This window comes from Myotis myotis, unplaced genomic scaffold (genome assembly GCF_014108235.1).
Source record: "Myotis myotis isolate mMyoMyo1 unplaced genomic scaffold, mMyoMyo1.p scaffold_m19_p_10, whole genome shotgun sequence".
Lineage (NCBI taxonomy): Eukaryota > Metazoa > Chordata > Mammalia > Chiroptera > Vespertilionidae > Myotis > Myotis myotis.
In genome coordinates this window covers 29,032,362-29,048,871 of record NW_023416314.1, presented here as the reverse complement: position 1 = coordinate 29,048,871, position 16,510 = coordinate 29,032,362, and the positions used below count along the sequence as shown (strand labels likewise).

The 16,510-nt window shown below is 41.5% G+C and overlaps 1 protein-coding gene and 1 long non-coding RNA gene across 2 annotated transcripts in view; one reads left to right on the top strand and one right to left on the bottom strand.

Annotated features, from left to right (window-relative positions):
• The window catches only part of LOC118664560, a 52,140-nt gene extending 44,500 nt beyond the window's left edge, over positions 1–7,640 (bottom strand). The window contains exon 1 of the long non-coding RNA XR_004970362.1: positions 7,323–7,640. This is a non-coding gene — a long non-coding RNA (uncharacterized LOC118664560). The remainder of the gene's footprint in view (positions 1–7,322) is intronic.
• CCDC83 (coiled-coil domain containing 83) overlaps positions 1–14,954 on the top strand; it is a 40,291-nt gene extending 25,337 nt beyond the window's left edge. Inside the window, exons 8-12 of the mRNA XM_036324765.1 lie at positions 172–240; positions 6,648–6,769; positions 10,332–10,411; positions 11,731–11,930; positions 14,564–14,954. Coding sequence (XP_036180658.1) covers positions 172–240; positions 6,648–6,769; positions 10,332–10,411; positions 11,731–11,930; positions 14,564–14,725 — 633 coding nt within the window. The 3' untranslated portion in view covers positions 14,726–14,954. The remainder of the gene's footprint in view (positions 1–171; positions 241–6,647; positions 6,770–10,331; positions 10,412–11,730; positions 11,931–14,563) is intronic.
• Positions 14,955–16,510: the final 1,556 nt, after the last annotated feature.

Here is a 16,510-nt window from a genome sequence, read left to right as displayed (position 1 = left end):
GCAGTAGGATAGTAAAGCCAGAACAGCGGAACGAAAAGTTCCTAGGTGTGTTTCCAAAGTATTGGCAAAACAGAATTTAAAAGGAACGACCAGGTAAGTTGACTTGCATCATCAGTGCTAAACTTGTGAACTGCCACGGTGACTCGTCCTTAGAGCGAAATTGTCTTTCAGAATGCGGTGCGGTTCATTGACAAGGGCAGCTACCGGGAGATCTGGGAGAACGACTGGCTAAAAAAAGAGGTGAGTGGAATTGTTAAAAAACAATGTCCTTTTCTCAGTTCTTTGAACTGGAAATGACTTTTATTTATGAGCTAAAGTCCTGGGAAAAGCACGGAACTGTCACTGACGGAGGTAAAATAAAATTCAAGTGGAGTCTTAATCTTATTACAAGCTGTTACTCAACAAATGCCATAAATAATTTCAATAGTAACCAGAAGTCATTTTTGGCGTCACAATTCACAAAATATACCCAATGTGTAAGCTTCTTCATGCCTTCAAACTGATCTGGTCTTCCTCAGGATGCCACTTCCTTCTGGGGCAGTGGTTCTCAACCTTCCTAATGCCGCGACCCTTTAATACAGTTCCTCATGTTGTGGTGACCTCCAACCATAAAATTATTTTCGTTGCTACTTCATAACTGTAATTTTGCTACTGTTATGAATCGTAAGGTAAATATCTGATATGCAGGATGGTCTTAGGCGACCCCTGTGAAAGGGTCGTTCGACCCCCAAAGGGGTAGCGACCCACAGATTGAGAACCGCTGTTCTGGGGGATGGGGGCAAGGCTAAAGGATCATTCCAACCTCATTGTCTGCTGTTGTAAATTGCCTTTGGGGGATAGCATGGTCTCCTTCCAATAGATGTTCAGTCTTTTTGATTTTCTTTCCTTCCCGGCTCTTCTCTAAGATGGACCCTTGATGTATAGGGAGGTGGGGCTTACATGCCCTCTTGTGGGGAGTGTTAGTAAAAAGGGCTCAGATCTATGGGGTCTCCTTGGGATGCTTGCTCCCTCTGCCTTTCTGCTGTGTGGGGAGTGTTTTAGTCTGCTTCCCACACCGCTGACTTCTAAAATGACTGCTCTGGCCTTTTGGACATTCGGTTGTAGCCAAAACCAAACCCACAGTTATAGCCGTTTGCCAGTGGTCAAGATGTCCCTGCCCACTGCAGTCTCTCCATCCCATCCCAGCCTGTCCCTCCTCCTGAAGAGCCTGTGGGAACCAGCGGCCCCGCTGTCCATCTGTCTCCCTGTTCCAAGGCTCTAACACGGCTCTTGCTGGATGTGACCATGTGGGGACCTCTAGACCTTCTTTATCTAGAACCCTATTTGGGGTACTTCCGTTTTCCATGCCCTGCGCATACTGGCCCCTCTGCCCTTACTCCTTGCCCTCATTTGCCTGGAAAACTCCAACTCTTCCTTTAGCCACTTGATTGTCCATTGCTGTGTGAATCATTTTGTAACTCCCCCAGGAAGTCTTAAGTGCTTTTCCCCAGTGCTCTCTTGTTTCACTGTAACTCTTGCTTTTATAAAATATGTTGAAATTGTCTGTTTATGCATCTGTCTCTTCACAGAGCAGGCGATGACTTTTCCACTATATATCCCTGAAACCCAATAAATAGTCTCATTAAGTAGTTATTGAATGAAAGGATATCCCTGGGTATAGATATATTTATTGGAGGAATGAATCAAATGTATGGCTTAAATGCTGCGTGAATGTGCGAGAGCATGCTGTTGGATGAAACAAGCACATCATCTTTGGTCTGGATGTTATAAGATGCTACAGAGGTTGTGCCACACTCACTACCGTACTTTGAAATTCCCTTTATGCCCTGACAAGTAGCCACCACACCTGTGCTTAGCTGCCATCTGTGAACGAGAACTCACTATTGTTTGAGAGAACTCCCTTCAACTACACACGGCTCTTGTTAGCAAGTTATTCATATGTGATTCTCAAAGGGACATCTTCAGCACTAACTTGTGTGTGTCCTTAGCTCTGGACCTATATTTCAATTTGCCTGCCAAACAGTCCCACTTGGATGTCCCAAAGGCACTTCAAACTCCACGTAGCCAAAGCAGAACTCATTAAATGTCCCCTTAAATTTTCTCTTCTTGCATTTCCTTTTGCACCATCTGCTCAGACACCTGAGGTGAAAATGTCACTGTCACCTTCTCTCCTCTTCCCTTTTCCTAGCTTCCCATGTGACCAAATAGAGTTAATGAGTCTAGAAAGCAAGGGATTAAAAAAATTAACATGCTTTTTGTGATGTTGACAGTTCTTTTTAAGTTGCCTTGGTAAAATCATGGTCCATACTATTTCCAAAAACTGATCAAGATGAATCCCCAGTTTTTAAAACTAGGTATTAAGTTGAGCCACCATTAGGGCAAGAGCGGGCGGGGATGGAAGACCCTTGGCCCTGCACCAAGTCATCCTGTGCAGCTGAAGGGGACGATCAGACCAGCCCCCTTTCCCAAGAGGAACTCACAGGCTTTTCCTGCTGGGACCGCCATGTGTGACTTAGAAAGGTGGGAAGAAAAACTGTGAAAGATGGCTGCAACTGCAATTATCCACAACTGCGGCGTACATAACGAAACAACGGTTAGTACTTGTATAGGGAGAGGACATGCATGCACTTGTAGACACATTAGAATAACAGGATCTGAAGCAGTTAGGACTGTCTCTGCCAAGTAGAAACAGCTACTGTTGACCCTGTACCACCAGAGACTATAAATACCACAAGAAACGGGAATTGACAAGTCAACTGCAGTATCTACAGAAGGTTATTTCAGAGGCTTTATGGAAGCATAGTTTTTCTTCGCCTTTTTAGCAGCCTGTGGATGCCATGGAACTAAATTTGCCTGATTATTATACCATCATAAAGAACCCAATGGGTTTAAGCACACTTAAGAAACACTTGGAGCATTGCTATGTGCAGGCTTCAGAATGTATAGAAGACTTCGACGCAATGTTTTTAAATTGTTGTTTATACCACAAGTTTGGAGATGACATTGCTATTATAGCACAAGCACTAGAGAAGGGGTTTAGGCAGAAATTATTTCAGATACCACATGAAGAACAAGAGGTGGGTGGTAAGGAAACAATAAAGAAAACCACTCAACAGAATGTTAGCAGATTCTCCTGTTAAAGAAAAAGTCCCCTGAAGCATCAGAAAAAGTAGTTAAGCAGCAAGTGAGTCACTTTGTAGTTCCTGAAACATCTACTTCTCCTTCAAATAGAGCACAAGGTGACCCACCAACTCTACCTCACAAACAGTGGCTCAGGTTACAAGGACGGTGAAGAGGAAAGAGATGAAACTCCACAACTTCAGTAGTTAAAGAGGTGACTGTTCCCCAGCACTTATGGGGGTAAAAATCTGCAAAACCACCTATAAGAGAAACTGTGCTGAAGAATGTTTTGCCAGAGTCTCAGCAACAGTATGAAGTTGTGAAGACTGTTCAAGGAACAGGGTGATTAAAGCACGGTAGTGAGATTCTTAAAGAAATGCTTGCAAAGAAACGCTTTTCACATGCATGGCCCTTTTATAATCCTATTGAGGTTAATGCGTTGGAACTCAGTAACTATTATGATGTAAAAAACCCAAAGGATCTTGGAACTACCAAGAGAAAAGTGGACATCGAGGACTCTAAAGATCCACATGCATTTGCTGCCGTGACAATGGCAAGAATGCTCCAGGATGTTTTTGAAATGCCTTTTGCAAGGATCCCAGATGAACCTGTTGAGTTAATGCTTTCTGACACCAAAATACCAATCTTATGTTGTATTTTGATGCTCTGAAATGACTAAACAATTTTCATCTTTTTAAAAGTATTAATGTAAAAAACTTAAGGTGAGCTCAATAGTTAAAAAATATTAGGGAGGGATTTATTTATTAAATAAACAGGATGATCCCAATGATAATAATTTAATAGTGCAAATCTTATATATTTTATGAGATGTCATAGATATTAGGTTTAGAGAAAATGATTATAAAAATTTATATTTGGGCCGTTTTGGTGCCTTGATCCTTTCTACCAAAGCCATTACAACATTTCATTTTGTTACAGTTTTTCACTTCTCATAATTCAGTGGAAATAAAAGACAGGAAAAATGCCAAGTTTAATTGAATCATGAGCAAAAAAGAGCTTAGTAATAAAGGGCAAATCACTTTAAGGAAATTTAATAGATTTAATTTATCTTTATTTCAATAAATATTCATTTTAGCATTATTAAATTTACTCACAAAATTAATTAAAACCATTTCTGGTTATAAGTACTATTATAAGAATTGAAAACTGCCTGGGTACAGAACAATGTATGTGTTCTAATTACTTTGTTAGAGGAATTAATTTCTTTGAGGAAGGTTTTGAAGGAGTAACAGGGATCTTTAACAAATGGACCTCCTAAAAATATTTCTCCATTTCACTCTCTCTCAGCAATAACCAAAAACTTAGATCTCCGGGAAGGATATGAGACATCCTGTTGCATGGCTTTCATTACCTGGTTTTAGTTAGCCTGCTTATTAGGAAAATGAAGAAAAATGAAATTTCTAAGTAACTTAGACTAAGTTAAATGGAAATCCAGGAAAACTAGACAAAAGGATCCAATCCCGTTAGCAATCAGAGTGCCAAGTGCTAGGACGTGTAAAGCGAACTCGGATTTTGCAGGGAAACATTTCAAGAGCATGTATTTTATTGAGGATCCTAGGTCCCTGACTAAGTTATTAACTATTGAGTTGTAGCTAAATTTTCCTTCCCAGCTTCCTCAGTACATTTGTTGGGTGTTTGGGGAAGAGCAGGGTCGGGGAGGAAAGATGGTCTTCTTCTCCCTCCCTTTCACTTTCTTAGTCCAGAAATCTAAAGGTATTTACTTGGCCATAAAAGGAACTCGTTTTCATTTCCCTAACATTTCAAAAGGCGGGGAAGGAGATAACAACTTACAAAGTGCTCTAAAGGGGTCGGTGATGTCACAGGATATCCTTAGTTTGAAAGGCTGGACTCCACTCCCCAAAAGGGCCCTCATTCCCAGCTTTGGAAAGAGACCAAGAACTGAGTGTGCTGCCTCCCAAGCATGCCAAGCCCTTAGGTCAAACATTTCCAAATGTTCTATTAATTCCTTCTGTTTATAACTCTAGAATTTTTTTTCTCATCCTTTGACTTTTAAAAATTATAAACTTTTCCTTAAGGCATTCACGTTTGTAATCAAGCTGGTTCTCTCTCAGCATTAACCCCGAGCTTTGTAATTTAGTATTATGGATTTAATGGTTTTGCTAAATTCTTGAAGGCAGGTGGATAATACATTATCTACTTTCTAACTCCAAGCCCCAGCAATAGTTGAGACTCTACTAAGACGCTGGTATTGTTTTATATTATCCTTATTTGCATATTTGTCTCCTGGATTGTAGACTCTTGAGAGAAGGAGCCATGCCTAATTCACTTTTGTATCCTTCTGCATCCAGCCACAGTAAGAACCTTGCCACAGTAAGAATCCAAGCATTTAATAAATTATTTATGTGATAGAGGTATACATGTGGCAATACACTGAATACCTCCAGATTCTAAAAGGCAATAATTAAATCTCAATTACAAACATAAAATGTTAGTCATTTCTTTCTCAGTAATCATCTCAGTTACACTTCTAACAAGAGATACTGAATCTAAGCCTCTTTGTTTTTCTTGTCTCCTATTTCCTCAAGACAGATTACTTTTTTCAGTTTTTGGGGGGAGAGAGGTAAGTTGAAGATTCTATCTAGAGATATTTTTCTATATATTCTTCCCAGTATTAAGCCTTCTTTAGACAGAAGTTATCAAAATACACATAAGAATGGATCAAGGTAACCAGCGAATTTTGTTCATATTTGAGTTAGCCATACTCCTTACTGTTATTTAAACCTGCTACGTTTATCAAAGAGCTCCCATCACCTGCCACACAAAAGCCAGACTCTTAGTATTATGTGCCTCTTCCTCCATTGTCCAGTTCCTCTCCTACTTCTCCCAGCTCCCACTCTGTATCTATCACACCAAAATAACTGCGCCTTTACACACGTGGTTCCTTCTTCCAGGAATGTACACCCTCTTCTCTGCCTAGAGAACCCCTACATGGCCTTCAAGATCCAGACTAGATGTCATCTCTTCTATTAATTCCATCTTACCATCCCCCCCCCCCCCCCGACCCCGACACCTGGCAGACATGGGCTGCTCTTCTGTCTCCTCCCTCAGCACCTGGACAGCTTCCTATGGTTTTAACACACTCTTTTCTGCTTTTATCACCATCTTTCCCAGTAGGCTGAGATCCTTTTTCCCAAAGTGTACTATAGTTTCTGGTACATAGTAGGCATACAATACATTTGAATGAATGAATGAATGAATGCACAATATTTCATCTACTTGATATTTCTCAGAACAACCCCATCACTAAAGGAAAAGAACGTACTATAGAAGCTGATAGAAAGGGCTCTAAGCCTGTACTTCTCTTTTTAAAAGTGTTATAATTTACTATTTTTTCCAGTATTATTTAGTTTTCTGTGTTGTTTGTAATTAACCTTATATAGCTCTTCCTCTCGGGCAAAAGCACGTTTAGGAGTTGAATTTCTCATCGAAGACTAAATAGAACTAAATAAGTACCAACCATCCATTCTCTCTTCTTCTGAGAACAGATTGCAATCCATAGGAAGGAAGTTGATGTATTGGAAAAAGCTATTCAAGAACTGGAAGAAGAAAATTTGGAGCTCATTGATCAACTATTCAACTGTAGACTTGTGGATCTCAAAATACCCAGGTGAAATGTATCTAGACAGTATTTTTTAAACATCTGTATCTGTATCAAGTTCTCTCTAATGATGATTTAATTCTTTAGTGCTCCAGCCAGACTGCAACAGTTGCAAAAGAAGGAATTCACAAAATGGCTTTGGTGAAGGCATAGGACCATGAGAGTTGACCATTTGTACAGTGCACACTTTGACTTGATTTTCCTAGCAATACCCTGCAGTCATAGCAGCCAGCACTTCCCATGAGTGTCGGAACTGCTGACCTTCAGCATCCTCCAGGTCGGCAGGAAGTATGGGCAGGAAAATCAATGCCAAGCAGTGCAGCAGAAGGTGCATGAGGTATGGAGTTAGCACAAAGGAGAGATTGATCCGTTTTGTGGCATCTTCCTGTAAGTGTCCTGGGCTTCTGGCTACCTTGGGGAATATGGAATTGTTTCCTTTGATAGTTAAGGAAAGACTCAACTGCTTTCGAGACAGAAAAAATAGCCTGGCATCCAAAGTCACGTCAATTCCTACATAAGAGAAACAACCATGGCTCTGCATCTTAGCTTATCTTTTTCTTACCTGACACAGGAGTCTTTATTCACCAATCTTGGTGGAGAACCAGGGCCCTGGAATATGATGGAATTAAGTGAGGCATTTATAATTTGGACAAGTAGTCAGAAACAAGAAATAATCTAAATGATAGCACATTTAGGGAGAGGGGGGGAAATAAATCACACAAATGTAGGGTCTATATGTGCAAGATGGGAGAGACATGTCTGAGTCTGGGAATGAAAGCAAAGACGTTCAACATTGTGAACGGGCCAGGGAAACATTTCCACTCAAGCAGTTCCTGTTGCTTGTGTAGCATGAAAAAATACTATTTGAGGCCTAATAAAGTATTTGTTGTCTACTAACCTCTTAATGTGCTCCAAGAACGGCGAATGCAGATAAGTTGTGGGTTTGTGCTTGGTGGGTTAAGTGACAGGTGTCAGGATGCAAGATTGGAGACATTGGGAGATAGTGCAATGACTTCATAGGGGGGAAGGCGCTTGGGGCAGGATAGGGAAAGAGACCACCTTTCTCCCTCCCACAATGTGTGTGTGTGTGTGCTTCCCTGGAGAGGGAAAGACCATTGTAGATGATGTAGGCAGTCAAGCTGAATGAGTTGGTTGATTGGTGGACTCCTTGAGGGCCCCTAGGAAGCGGGGGCCGCACTGTCCCCTCAGCCTGGAATGTTTCTGCCCCAGCTCTAATCATGTCTAAACTTGCTGGTGTTGTGGCTACTAACCACTGCTCTCCCTGCTGTCCACTGTCCTCTTTTTTGAACCAGCCAAACCTTAGAAAAGAGCTACCCTGTAGACTGCCAACCCCAGTTCCTGCTCCCATCAGCTCAGTCCGATTCGGTGCTGATAAGAATGTGAAGTGCTAATTATAACAAAGGGGAATTCTTTCATTGGCCAGAGAAAACTCGGCAAGGACAGGAAAGGAGATGAGAAAAATTCAATGGGGATCTTCACTAAGTTGTTTGCAATGTTAGCCTATTCTCTGTCCTCCCCACAAAAATCTTCAGTACACTCCACATTGTTCATCAGTGCTCTGTGGGTTGGCTTTCTTTGGTAGGTGAGATGAGTCGTGCTTCAGAGTTGGGAGAGATTAAATCAAAATCTACCCAAGGAACAAGAGACAGCAGAGAGACATCTCCCAGAACTGGGTCAGGTGCCCCAGCTCATGCTGCCGCAGCACCCGACACCTTCCCTGTGTAGCCAGCATCTATCACACTGGTGATTACTTATTTAATGTCTGCTTCCTCACTAGATTGAAAACTCCTTGAGGCAACTTTTAAAAATATATTTTTTAATTGATGTCAGAGAGGAAGGGAGAGGGAGATAGAAACATCAATGATGAGAGAAAATCATCGATCAGCTTCCTCCTGCACACTCCCTCCTGGGGATTGAGCCTGCTAACCGGGCCTGTGCACTTGACTGGAATCAAACCTGGAACCCTTCAGTCCACAGGCCATCGCTCTATCCACTGAGCCAAACCAGCTAAGGCACTTGAGGCAACTTTTTAGGACATTTTAGGAAAATCTCTATAAAGACACAAAGGAATGTATAAACCCACAATTATCTGTTAGACTTCTTATCCAGAGGAAAACTTTAAATATATTCAGGAGCTGTTTTTGTACCTAATTTCAAGTCAAAGAAATATATTACCTATTGTATATTTTATAGCAACTGCCATTTTCACCTCTTTTGTTGAGGATTCAGTCCTGTATGACACTAGTAGGGTGCGAGAAACAGACATTAACTGTCCTCAGCGGACATATAAAAAGTTCTGTTTTCTCATCTGGAAGAAGAATGGGGTATACTAGCTAATAGAGTTGCTACGTTTCCCTTCACAACTCACATAGAAGGTTATAGTATTTGTTTGCGACATTAGATGAGGTGAATGTCAGCCAGAGGTGACTGCCCAGGAACTCAAGTGCCACGGGGTTGAGGCTAAGTGGACTAAGGCCTACAAATCTGACACCGGCTTCACGTAATAACATTATGTAAGATACTTTCTGTGGCCATGCAAAAGTGACAACAAACTAATGACTAAGAGAGGAACCAGATTTACGAAGGTTGTGGCATTTAGTAAGATGTTAATTATTCAAAATAGTGAAACCAGAAGAGAAGAGAATTCTGTGGCCTCAGACATGTCCACCCACAGCCCAGGGCTCCATACGCAGCTAACCTTTACTAAGTTAGGTCTTAAGCAGGTTTCACAGATAGAAATAGTGTATGTAGTTATGTTATTTTCTGGAGCCTTAAGCATTTTTAATAACACTTCACTCATGTTCTTTAAATAACTGGCAGCGGGTAAACCCGGGGATTCACTCTGGTTGCTGAGCTGCGAAGCGTGAGGGGTTGTTTGCATATCTTCGAGGGCCCAATTACTTTCTGCTGTCTTCAGGCAAGCCTGACGGAAATGCCATGCACAGCTTTCAGGGCGTGTATCTTCTGACGGAGAGTTCAGTGGGAATCTGAAGGGGGAGCAGAGCTCAGTGCATGCGCAGAGAGCTGCAACCGCAGGCACAGTTCCTCGGGCGGCAGCTGACACCTGCCACTCAGTGAAGGCCAGGCCTGCCTGTCATTGGATTCCTACTGCTTGCTCTTTCTCTTTTTCTCTTTGTTTTAAAACCCATTGAGGCCACTGTCATTTCTGGATCACTACATGCGACCCAGCTGGTGTGCTAGTCCCTGATCATGAAATGCCCTTCCTTCACCCCAGGCTCTTCCCTGGCAAACAGCCCCTGGTTCTTCAAGACACAGGTCAGGTTTTATATCCTCCTGGAAACCATCCCTGACCTCCCAGAGCTAAACGAGGCTTCTTCTTCTCTGCCCCACACTATGCTAATTACCCGTTAGGGTACACAGACCATCACCCTAAACACTGTAAGCCTGCCTGCTAGGGTAGGATCAAGGGTAGGATCTATGTCTCATTTTCATCTATGTCTGTCTAGCACCCAGAAGAGAGATAATACTAGTAAACAGGTAGCACAGTATTTGTTGACTGACAGACTGCTTTTCTTATTTGTTCTTTTAGGCAACTATATCTTACCCAAGCTGCTGGACATGAAATGGCACCTGTACAAAAGCCTTTGGAGTTGGCAGAAACAAATATAGGTACTAGAGGCGTGGTGCACGAAATTTGTGCTGGGGGGAGGGGGCAGGGTCCCTCAGCCTGGCCTGCACCCTCTCACAGTCTGGGAGCCCGGTGATTGATTGTCCTGCAGAGGGAGGCCCCGCCCACCCACCGCAGCACCACTGGCCAGGTAGCCTGGGCCTCCCTCTGTGGGTCGATCATGGGGCGATGACCGGGCCCCTGACCAATTGCATCGCACCTGCCTTGGCTCGCCTCGTGCCAGTGGGTGTCATAGCGTGGTTGTCCGGATGGTTGTTCCGCTGTTCGGCCATTTGGTCAATTTGCATATTACACTTTTATTATTATAGATTATTTTATTGTAATGGTGGTGTTTTTTGTGTGTTTTTTTTAAATGAACAGTTATTGAGCATCTATTATAGACAGGCACCTCATATCCAAGAGCTATTCAGGGAATGGATACTGCCAGGTCCTCCATATTCCTCTTCTTCTTGGAGCACTTGTCCTAACCCACCTCCTTTCTCTAGTCCGACTTTCAATTCAAAGTCACCATGTTTCACAGGGAATTAAATAAATTCTGTTGGGAATGGACAGTGTTTTCTACCTTGATGTGGTTTCCACTTGAGCCAACCAACCAAAATACCAACACATACAAAGCTTCCCTTGATGACCATAACTTAGCCAGTAGAAGGAAACACAGATCAGACAGAGTTTCTGAAAATGAGGCTGACTCTCACTTCAATACATAGATTCCACGTTTTTAATTCTCAGATTTATCTCCTCCAAGAGATTGTCAAGGGCTTTCAAATTAAAAAATGTGACAATGTATGCATTGTGTTTTAATTTTATCTGTCCAACATCTATATATATAGAAAAGCCCAAGTGACCGTTAAGACCGAACGACCAGAACGACTAGTTGACTAGTTGCTATGACATGCACTGACCACCAGGGGGCAGACGTGTAATGCAGAAGTTGCCCCCTGATGGTCAATGCACTCCCACAGCCAACCTCCTGCAGCTGGCCAACCTCCCACGACCCCTTCCCCTAGCCGGCTGGCTCCAATCGCCCCAGTCAGAACCTCCCACAGCCCACCCCATGGCTGGCCAACCTCCCACAGTCCCTCCCCCTGGTCAGCCAACCTCCGGTGGCCCCTCCCCCAGGTCGGCCTACCTCCCACAATCCCTACCCCTTCCCTCACCACCCCTCCCAGCCCCAATCAGGACGGGGTGAGACACCCTGATTGGCCCCATTGCCGGCCAAGCCAAGGAACCCCACCCATGCACAAATTTGTGCACTGGGCCTCTAGTATACACATAATTAATTTCTTTTCCTTCACCCCAGAAAAGTCAAAACTGGAATCCATAGAAGAAACAAGTAGCAATAAGATGAGCTCTTCAGTTGCATTTGGCGCTTTACCCATTAGTCATGAGGATAATATCAGATCTGACCAGCAGCAGAGCACAGATAGTGAGAGCTCATCCATAGACTTTGGGACCTCTGACATGAAATACTTACTCTATGAGGATGAGAAGGATTTCAAGGTAAGATTAAGTAAATAATTTTGACTACTAGGATCATGCTGTTTTATTAATGGAGAAAATTAACCTAAAATATGGATATTGAAAATTTCTATTTGCAATTATTAGTAAAATTTGCCCACCATTCACATCTCTTTGGATACTATTTTTACCCCTACTCTTGCCCAATTTGCTACCTATATTTGTTTATAGACCTCCATTACTAGCATACCATGTAAGTTATCTAGTGGCTTATAATAACAACTGTTTATTTTCTTTAAGGGCATCCGTTAGTTAGGAAATCGGCAAGGGCTCCACCGGATAGTCCTCAGTTGGACTCTCAAGGCAGTTGCAGTCATATGTTGGCTGGAGCAGTAGTCATCTGAAGGTTTGATGGGGGCAGGACGACCCATTTCCCAGGTGGCTCACTCACGGCTGGCAGGTTAATGCCACCTAAGCTGGGGGCCTCAGTGCCTCTTCACATGGGCCTCTCCACAAGGCACTTTTATTGTCTGGCTTTTCCAAGACGAAGCAATCCCAGAGACTAAGATGAAAGCTGCAATTTTGCACGACTTAGCCTTGGAAAGCATACAGCATCCCCTCCCTCATAATCTATCCGTTGATGCAGTTATAAAGTTCCAAGTGGAGGAAATGTAGCTTGTACATCTTAAAAGAAGGTTGGCATCACATTATCAGAAAAGCATGCGGAGTGGGGTATACATTAGTATGGCCATCTTTGGAAGGACAAACTGTCATATACACCACAGGATGAAACATGGAATATTCACGCCTTTTTTTTTTTTTTTTAAGACTTTTTGGTACATTCCAATTACTCCCACATTGACCCCTTGCTATTTTCCTTCTTGGTACTACCAACAACTTAAAAAGTTCTTCAAGAACTTAAAGTCTTACAGGAAAAAGAGTGATATAAGACAGAAGAAGAAACTGAATAAGTCAACAAAACTCGTTTTAACTAACTACAATGCAGTCCTGCTACCATCAAGCGCCTGTTTAAAGACTAAAGGTCTACTCTAGTCCCTCTAGCATTCAAGCACCGCCATGAGTATCTTGGAATCATGACACCTGGTATGGTATGATGACCTCAAATGGACAGTTGTCTACAAAATTCCAAAATTGGGGCTACCATTTGGTTGAATGAAAGACCTTCTTTCTTACATGGAAGTTTTTGATGTGGTAAAAATGACATGTTGTATGTTATGAACTGAATTATGTCTTCCTGCTCCAGCCCTTCATATGTTGAAACCCAATGTGACTGTATTTGGAGATAGGGTTTTTAGGAGATAGTTAAGGTTAAATGAGCTCATAAAGATGGGGCCCTAATTTGATATGACTATGGCCTTATAAGAACAGGCCATGCCTTGTGAGGACGCAGCGAGAAGGGAGCCATCGGCAAGCCAGAAAGAGGGCTCTCACCAGAACCCCATCATGCTGGCACCCTGATCTTGAACATTCCAGCCTCCAGAACGGTGAAGAATGAATTTCTGTTGCTTAAGGCTCTTAGCCTGTGGAATTTTGTTATGACACCCTGAGCCAGATTAACACAGTGTATTAGAATCCTGAAATAGGTGGTAGATATCTACCAACTTGCTTTTCTCCTGTCTTACATTTCTTATAGTTCTATAATTATATATTTTAAAAACTAAACACAGTTACATGCATTTTGAGTAATAAAACATTAATTCCCTTTTCATTCTTTGCTACTCCTAGATTCTAATAAATGTTTATTGAGACCCCCACAATATTCCAGGTACTTGTTAGATGCTTGGGAATCAGGGGGTAAACAGGAAGAAATGAAGTCTCAAAGAGGCCATTTTGGCAGGCACTACCTTCAAATCCCATACATGCTAATGGCAGACGGATAAGAAAATCATTAATTACTGTGCAGGAGGCATGTATCACCTGTGTCTGTCTCCCTGACCGGTCTGTGAGCTCATCTTTGTCCCCAGCACTCGATACACAGCTGGTAGGAATTCGGGGGAGTTTGTTGATGTGTTGAAGGAATTCAAAAGAAAACATTATGACTTGGGACGGCTCCCAAAAGGAAGGCACGTTATGGAGGGCCTGAGCTGTTTCAAGCCAGTTTGGGGGTGGCTGTGTGATTTCATATAAATTAGACTTTTAATTTCATTTGTTGATATCATAAACTATAGTTAGTTTGGCAGAATATGGTAAGTTTTATTTATACAGTAGCCAAAGGTCCTGTGAAAAGTGCAAAATTCATAAAGAATCTGTTCAATGTTAGAATATTAGTAAGCAAAGTGATGTATGCAGATCTTCCCTTGGTTCTTGAGTAATATAGAAAACTCTGCAGTGGTTATAGCCTATATATCGCCAATATTTTCTTTTACTAATTAAAGAGCTTGCAGAGGATATATCTCCCCACTCTATCTGGTGCCCCCAACCCAACACCCTGAAAGACTTGCTGACTGCTCTGTGGGAGATCTGGCCTACCATGCCCCCCACATACGTTCATGGAGTGGTTTATATTTTTAGTAGCTCTCATATTTCACATGTTATACAGCACTTGGGCAATTGGGAGGGCAATGAAGCCAGTCAGATAAAGGAAACCTTATCTATTGAAGCTGGTAACTTGCTGAATAACTTCTCCTATTCTTTTCTGCATCTGTTCACCACAGGATTATGTAAACTTGGGCCCCCTGGAAGTGAAACTCATGCGTGTGGAGAGCAAGAAAATGCAGATTCATTTTCAAGAGAAGCCTATTACAGACAAATTATTTGAAGAGGTCAAGGGCCCACAAGTCCACGTCACATATAGAATGATGAGGTCTTTTCTCTAAGACTGAACGCTGCAAAGTAAAAACAGTTTTTCCTTATAAATTTTATTTGGGAACTAAAATATAAAAGCTGCCCACTTTATTTATACTTTGGTCCATTTTTAAACAAGTTGTTATTTCTAAAGATCATTCCAAGATTCAGCTATCCATTTACCTGCATAACATGAGTAACAAAAATGAAAGTGCTAGATATATTTTTATATTCAAGTAATCAGAAGCATGTCAGTGAGCCCAAGATGGTCTCTGAGGTTCCCTACCACTTAAACATTCCCTGATTAATCTATGATTCCAAAATGAAATAGTTCAAGTAGGAATTTCTCTAAGAAAAATTTAGAGGTTTGCATAGCACTGACTACACATCTTTCTCTCTGAGGATGCTAAATGGTAGCTAGCCATTCCACAGTTCAAGCCTACTCTTCTTTAACCTTACATTATTTATAATGAATATAAAACATTTCACAAATAAATTTGAGGGTAGTAATTTGTTGTATCAAAACGTTCCACCAATAGGGAAATCCCTCTTACATTAGCTGTATCAAGTCTAAATGGCCTTGAGTTCCTGTCCAAGGCCATTACCACTTCCCTCTTATGGGTACCACAAACCAAGGCAACTATGACTGGGCCTGAATTTGACACCAGCATTTTATTTAAAGGCAAGATCTACTTATAAAGCTTTCTACAAGAAACAATTTATAAGGCCACAGGTAGATTGAAAGTTAATATACCATGCAAACATTAACAGAAAAGAAGGTGGTGTGATTAACTATCAGGCAAAGTAGATGTGAAGGTAAGAATTGTGAAGAGAAATAAAGAAAAAATGAAGAGCAATTTTTCCAATAATAAATAAATAAATAAATCAGGATGATATAACAATCCTAAATTTGTATGTACTAATAAACATGATCTCAAAATATATAAATCAAAATTTACCAAACTAAAAACCACTATGGCATAAATTATATCATATATATTTTACCACAATAAAAAAAAGCAAAACGACAGTTAAATTCACAAGCAGACTTGAAGTTCTTACCGTACCTCTATCAATAACTGATAGGTCAATCATATTTTAAAATCACTAAGGATATAAAAAAATTGAACCATAGACTGCAGATTTTTTTCAAGTGCACATGAAGCATTTACAAATATAGACCATATTCACAACAAATATTAAAATTATTGAAATTCATACAACACAATGCTCTGACTAGAGTACAAAAAAATTTGAAAGTAAAAAGTAAGCATGCCATTTCTAAAAAACTCATGGGTGAAAGAAAAAAAAATTATATATATATGTATACACACAGACACACACACACACACACACACACACACACACACATACACACACTCTGAGTGGCCAGATTACTATGACCACCTGACTTATGTAGGCAAATTAGCCATACACTGCATCCTATGGGATATGGAAGCCGAAGGCCTGTTTGAACACCTTTGCTGTCTGCAGTTACCAAGATAAAACGTCTCCAATTCGCACAGGAACACAAGGATTGGACAGTCAAGCATTGGAAAAAAGTCATGTGGTCCGATGAATCATGTTTCCAGTTGCATCATGCAGATGGCAGAGTGAGAATTTGGCAGAAACAGCATGAAAGCCTGCACCCCACATGCATGAGTACAACCCTTCAAGCTGGTGGGGGCAGTGTTATGGTTTGGGGCATGTTTTCCTGGCATGATTTGGGCCCTTTAATTCGTGTGGGACAACGTCTGAATAGCACAACATACCTAAGTATCATTGCTGATCAAGTTCACCCTATCATGTTGATGGCG